The sequence below is a fragment of the Artemia franciscana genome, chromosome 21 (assembly GCF_032884065.1).
Source record: "Artemia franciscana chromosome 21, ASM3288406v1, whole genome shotgun sequence".
In the NCBI taxonomy this organism is placed as follows: domain Eukaryota; kingdom Metazoa; phylum Arthropoda; class Branchiopoda; order Anostraca; family Artemiidae; genus Artemia; species Artemia franciscana.
Genome location: NC_088883.1, coordinates 25,581,065 through 25,587,994, shown reverse-complemented (window position 1 = coordinate 25,587,994; position 6,930 = coordinate 25,581,065). Strand labels below are relative to the sequence as shown.

Here is a 6,930-nt window from a genome sequence, read left to right as displayed (position 1 = left end):
TAAAAAATCTTACAGCTTTTCAATTCTGAAAAAGGGATATTTTTTGCTTCTGATTTTCCAGATTATGGGTAAACTGTATGTAAGATAATAAGCCTTATTCTAGAAATTGGGAATCTACTGACTGAATCTTTTCTGACTAAGACAGTCTAATTTTATTGACACATCTCAGGTAATCCCCTGTTTTCTAGTAGTGCCAAGTCTTTATTGAAAGCCGGCATACAGATATTTCTTTAGTACATGTATCTGTTTTTCAGAAACTAAACACAACCCGTGGTTAATACTTGAGCCGAGCGAATCAGGAGCTCTTCTTCAAGTTTAACCCCACCTATTTGTATAAACGAACGTAAGAGGTCAATACCACAATAGCCCCTCTGTCAATTGAGAAATCTTTAACACTGAAAAATTTTAATGCAGAAGGAATAAAAAGTTGGCACATAACATTCAAATTTTTAGGCTCCTATTAGCTTTGAGAAGAACCAGGCTTTCGAACCTGTGATCTGCCAAGGAGCTACGCCTTGGACAGAGAATCACTCCTCCCTTCGAAAAAAGACGCTCCAATGGCACTGATGCAGGCTTTACGCAGTTGAACTTCCAGAAAACCAACTCTACCATAGGATAGTGTCTCAAAACTGACAGATCTTTTCTAGAGTCGCTTAGATAGTGCAAAACTTCGACTCTTGTTGTTTTCATTTCATCCGACTGAATGGTGGCTTCCTCTTCGTCAGACATTTCAAAGAAATTCTGTGGAGATCTCAGTAACTCAGATCCAACTATGTCTTCGCTGGTACTCTGTTTACTTCCTAATGCCTTTGCCTCGTTCACAAGCATTCTCACAACAGTCTCCTTGTCTTCATCTCTTACAAATTTATCTTTAAAATAGGGATGAGAACTGGTGGCCAGGTGGTAGTCAGCATAAAGAGATGGAGGTCCACAGAGGAATGGAAACCTTTGCTTAAGTCCTTCTAACAGGGTCCCAACCAGTGCCTTTGTATACTTGACAGATAGCTGGAGCTTTTGCAGCTTTCTTTCCAGTGACCGAACAGTAGGGAAAATTATCCCGAAAAAAGCTTTGTCTTCTACCTGGAGCATGTCAAGGGCTATTGCTATAGGTTCCAGTACAGAGACATATTCGATTAGAAAGTCTATCTCATTTTGCTTAAATCTTGGTTTCTTTAGTACGTCGCAAACCGTGGTCAGTTTTCCAGCTTGTTGGCATTCAAGAATTCTTTTCAGTGCATCATATTCAGAGTTCCATCTTGTAGCATTAGGGCGTATCAACTTTTTCTCAAAAACATCCATGACAAGATCGTTATTCTTTGAGCTGTGGCTTAATGAATTCCACACTGACTGACACTTTGCTCTGACGTTTAACAGTGCTCTCCTGAAGTTAAGGTCTTTTTCTAAGGCGTGCTTTGCATCAGTTGTTGCCAACAGGTTCAGCGTGTGGCTGCAACAGCGAAAATGTTGTGGCAAATACATCTCCAGCTCGTACTCAGACCCTTCACCTGGAAACTTATGAACATGGTCACTGTTGTCACTCAAAGTTTCCGTTCCTGGTTTATTGTCAGAAGCTAAAGCGTGATTCACACTGCCACTATCTTCACATACAAGAGAAAAAGTTGTGGTAGCAGATTCACTTATGTTGACTGATGGTGACACTAAACCAACACGTCCATAAGTATCAAAAATTTCGTGCAAATCAGTTGTCTCGATATTATCTGGCTCTCCCTCTTGAAAATCAATGTCTGTATCCGAGTCACCTTCTTCAATCTGTGGCTCAATGGTAAGCTTTGCATTTTGTTTGAATGCTTTTACAAAATTTGATGCATTGTCCGTCACAATAGCTCTCACTTTTTCTAAATTGGTGTCCAAACCGTACTCTCGAAAAATGCTGAAGATCATTTCAGTTATTCTGTCAAACGTATGTGAACCTTTAAATCTTCTAACAGCAAGAATCATTGGCAAAAAACGATTGTTACCATCTAAGACATGAGCAGTAACACCCATGAAACTCCGGTTGCTGCTAGACCAGATATCGCAAGTCATTGTGACGTAATCGGTTTTCTCCAAAATCTCAGTAATTCTTTTCTTTGTATCGAACAGCGATTGGTCGATCTTTTTTGCTAACGTCTCTCTAGACATTATTGGGCCAACATACGGATTGAGGCCTAAAATCATGCTTTTGAAAGCTTCACTATTCACAGTGCTTAATGGTCGCATATCTGTCACAACATAGTCCATGATCAACTGGTTAGCTTGTTCTTTCGTGGATCTTAGCTTCTTTCCAAAGAATTCCCCTTTTACAGTTTCATTTTCAGTTTCATCAGATACATTTTCCCGAATTTCATTTTGTTTTCGCTTCCCTGATTTTCTTGAATTTGTAGCTATAAACTCAGTGTATGCGGTGGGATGACCAGCCTGAAAATAAAAGATTCTATAGAGCAAGAACGACAGGTCTGGTGAATTCTAGCGGGACCCAATGCGGTGGTATTGTGTCAAATTCATTCCTGCAAATTCAGTTATTCAGACGAATCTGATTTCAGATTCGTCACTCCATCCATAAGTTATAGGCCCTAGTAAATTGAAGGTAAAGTCAACTTTCTTAAAACTTGAGACCGCCGCCCTCGCCCTGTTTGAAATAGGGTTTGTGATATCAGAATTCGGTATAATCCCTAATCTTAGGCATCTTTGGTCTAGCTTTCATTTGGATCCGTTGCTCCATTTGCAAGTTATACTAAATTAAACAAAAACCTCAATTTTTCAGAACTTAAAAACCACTCACCCTCGTTTTATTTGCGCTAGGGTTTTCATCTCAAAACTTGATGCGTCTCATGGTTTTGGGCATCTTTGGTTCAATTTTCATTGATATCCATCATTCCATTCGCAAGTTGCACTGAATTAAATGAAAAACTCAACTTTTTTTTAGCACTTAAAGCCCCCTACCCCTCGCCCTAATTAAGCTAGGGTCTTCATCTCCAAGTACCATGTGTCTTATGGTATTTGGCATCTTTGGCTTATCTTTCATTGAGATCCATTACTTCATTCGCTAGTTAAACTGAGTTAAACGAAAAATAACTTTTTTACCACTTAAAGCCCCCTCCCCCTCCTCCTACTTGAGCTAGGGTCTTCATCTTCAAACTTAATGTGTCTTATGGTCTTGGGCACCTATAGTTCAATTTTAATCCAAATCCAACTGGCGGTTCTCTTGATTTCGCTATAATCGATTGCCCAGACAGACGGACAGACGGATCCCAAAAACCTATCTTGATGGATTTTTTCCACCATCCAAAAGTTGACAAGATGACAAAAATTAAACACTAATGGACTACAGTATTTAGGCAACATTTAGCACAAAACAAGGGATTTTAGCTCACTGACGACCAGTGAACTGTGAAATAATAAAAAAAAATATTATTATATAACTTTTAAATAAAATTAAACTGAGTGATAATCATACTATAATTTTTCTGTCATAAACAATTACCTTATTTCACTTCCAAAAATAGGACATGGAGCTATATGTGAGTTTTCTCTAAATCCAGAGGCAGACTTTGGCAGTTCAGACATAATGAGGATTGATTTTATCTTAAATTTTTGTCCACAAAATCTCTTGTGAGTCAAAGCTTTAGTTGAACACCACCAATTCCCCATTAAGAAGCATTGTGCAGCTCCCTGACACGCCTACCAATTTTCATCGTCCTAGCACGTCCAGAAGCACCAAACTCGCCAAATCACCGAACCCCTCCCCCCAAAGAGAGCAAATCTGGTATGGTTACGTCAATCACATATCAAAGACATTTGCTTATTCTAACCACCAAGCTTCATCCTGATTCCTCCACTCCAAGTGTTTTCCAAGATTTCCCCCTCGAACTCCCCGCAATGTAAAAAGATCTGTTCGGGATTTAAAATAAGAGCTCTGAGACATGAATTCCTTCGAAATCACCTATTCGATCACCTATTCGTAAGATAAAAATACCCCAATTTTCATGTTTTCCAAGAATTCCGGTTTCCCCCTCCAACTCCCCCCAATGTCACAGAATCTGGTCGGAATTTGAAATTTGAGCTTTAACGCTTAAGATCCTTCTAAATATCAAATTTCATTAAGATCTGGTCACCCTTTCGTAAGTTATAAATACCTCAATTTTCAAAATTACCCCCCCCCCAAAAAAAAATTCCACTAAAGAGAGCAGATCCGGTCCGGTTATGTCAGTCATGTATCTTAGACAGGATTTTTTTCTTCCCATCCAGTTTCATCCTGATCTCTCGGCTTTAAGTATTTTCTAAGATTTCTGGTCCCCCCCCCCAACTGCCTCACCCCTATGACGCTGGATCAGGTTGAGATTTAAGGTAAGACATCTGAGTTACGAGGTTCTTCTAAATATGAAGTTTCATGAAGATCCGATCACTCCTTCGTATGCTAAAAATATATCATTTTTTAATTTTTCAGAATTAACCTCCCCCCCAATAGAGCGGATCCGTTCCAATTATGTAAATCACGTATCTAAAACTTCTGCTTATTTTTCTTGCCAAGTTTCATCCCGATCCCTCCAATCTAAGCGTTTTCCATGATTTTAGGTTCCCCCACCCCAAACTCCCCCCAATGTCACCAAATCCGGTCGGGATTTAAAATGAGAGCTCTGAGACACAACATCATTCTAAATATCAAATTTCATTGATATCCGATCACCCGTTTGTAAGTTATAAATACCTCATTTTTTCTAATTTTTCAGAATTAACCCCCCCCCCCCCCCAACTACCCCAAAAAGAGCGGATCCATTCTGGTTATGTCAATCATGTATATAGGACTTGTGCGTATTTTTCCCACCAATTTTCATCCCAATCCCTCCACTCTAAGTGTTTTCCTAGATTTTAGATTCCCCCTCCCAACTCCCCCCCCCAATGTCACCAGATCCGGTCGGGATTTAAAATAACAGCTTCGAGACACGATATCCTTCCAAACATCAACTTTCATTAAGATTTGATCAACCGTTCGTAAGTTAAAAATACTTCTATTTTTCTATTTTTTCTGAATTAACAGGCCCCCTACTCCCCCCCAGATGGTCAATACTGGAAAAAGACTATTTCTAATTTAACTTGGTCTGGTCCCTGAAACGCCTGCCAAATTTCATTGTCCTAGCTTACCTGGAAGTGCCTAAAGTAGCAAAACCAGGACCGACAGACAGATAGACTGACCAACTTTGCAATTGCTATATGTCACTTGGTTAACAAGTGCCACAAAAAAGGCATCGAGTGGTATGTTCATTTTATTGGTAAGTCATTTACATGAACTGTCATATTTTTTTTGAAAATTTGTCATTTTTAAGAGCTCAAAAAGTGCTTCAGTTTGAATTTATGGTAGAAGCAATTATTATATTCGTAAAGAGCATAAAAAAGGCATAGAGTGGTATGTTCACTTTATTGGTAAGTCAGTGAGGGTAAGACAACTGGTACTGGGACACTTTGATCACTCTGCCTATTCTGGGACAGAAGCTTTGATTGGATTACAACATGTCCAATACTGGGACAAAAGAATTAATCTTGGACACCCAATGTATACATTTTTCTGGGTTGCTTCCAAAAAACCTGTTGTCTTTTGTCCCAGTATTGGACATGTTGCAATCCAACCAAAGATTCTCTCCCAGAATAGGCAAAGTGATTTAAGTGTCCCAGTACTGGTCATCTTACCCTATATGAACTGCCATAAATTTACCACAAGCCTACTTTACGTATTTTTAGTTTTGTTGGAGGGGGATTTTAGAAAGCAAAAAAATGGATGCGCTTCTGTAATAATGACAAAGAAACAAAATGAGAATCTTGCTATATGCAGTAATACACACTTTAGAGCACTTGGAACGAAAGTTGACATTTACCAATGGGCCATCAGTCCCTGGAGTGATGGAGTGGCCCATTAATTGATGGAATAAGGCTAAGTATGACACTAAAGAAAAAAGACACATGACATAAATACAAATAGGCAGCAAATAGGAGTTATTTACCTTCAAATGCTTGTGGAAGTTGGTCGTTGCATGTACGTGTCCCTTTACAGTTTTGTTGGGGCAAAACTTGCAGGATGCATTCACAGACCCGTCTTGGTCAATTTCCCCCTTCACAGTAAAGTACCTCCCTTGGAGTATAAATGGAAGCTGTTTGGCCATGCTGACTTTTCAGTTAGTTTGAGATTAAAGACGCTTATGACATAAAAGGTCCTGCTTCTTCTTTAAACATGCTGTCGGGAATTCGGTTTATTCACCACCATCTGTTCTCAGCAACTTGTTACGGTTTTTAATAATAGATGTCTCTATTACGCAATGTTTTTTTGTACATTGCCAAAGCACTCACACACAAAAGTATTTGAAAAGTATTTGAAAAACAAGTACATTAAAAGTATCTTAAGTAATAAGTATTTCGTAATCTTACTTAAATATCAAGTAATAAGTACACCCTAGAGTTTTTACTTAAGTACAAGTACAAGTATTGGAAAATTTTACTTAAGTAGTACTTCAAGTAAAAGTACTTCAAGTAAGTGACAGCACTGCTTCAAATACTTTACATATTTGTGTTCCGAAGTCAAAAATTCCCCTCAAAAGACTAGATGTAGTTGTAATCGGAGCGCGTAAAAATGGATAAATTAGACCAAGGGACTAACCACTCGGATTGTTCTTTAGCGATTCAGTTAAGTATTAGATAACATCGAAGACCACTGCCTTTCCATGACAAAAGTAAAACAGTTCAAAATAGGGATGAAACCTTTTTATTGACAGTGAACAGATATAAAATTTATTCTGTTCATTATATAGAATGAACAGATATAGTTCATTATATATTTATTCAGAAATTTTATATTTGTTCACTGTCAATAAAAATGTTTCATCCCTATTTTGAACTGTTTTACTTTCGTGAAGTATTAGCTAGTTGTAACCGGTTTATACA

General features: G+C 38.3%; 1 protein-coding gene across 1 annotated transcript; it reads right to left on the bottom strand.

Annotated features, from left to right (window-relative positions):
* Nucleotides 1-441: 441 nt before the first annotated feature.
* LOC136040719 (uncharacterized) lies at nt 442-6,784 on the bottom strand. Its single transcript, XM_065725024.1, has 2 exons — nt 5,997-6,784; nt 442-2,418 (listed from the first exon to the last, which is right to left on the bottom strand). Exons 1-2 carry the CDS (start codon nt 6,153-6,155, stop codon nt 442-444), a joined length of 2,136 nt encoding a protein of 711 aa, XP_065581096.1. The 5' UTR covers nt 6,156-6,784.
* Nucleotides 6,785-6,930: the final 146 nt, after the last annotated feature.

Excerpts from the sequence above, each read along its gene's own strand:
- LOC136040719 (XM_065725024.1), bottom strand. The coding sequence starts at position 6,155 with ATGGCCAAACAGCTTCCATTTATACTCCAAGGGAGGTACTTTACTGTG. Across the intron at positions 2,419-5,996 it reads ACTTCCACAAGCATTTGAAG|GCTGGTCATCCCACCGCATA; the intron begins GTAAATAACTCC and ends TTTTATTTTCAG.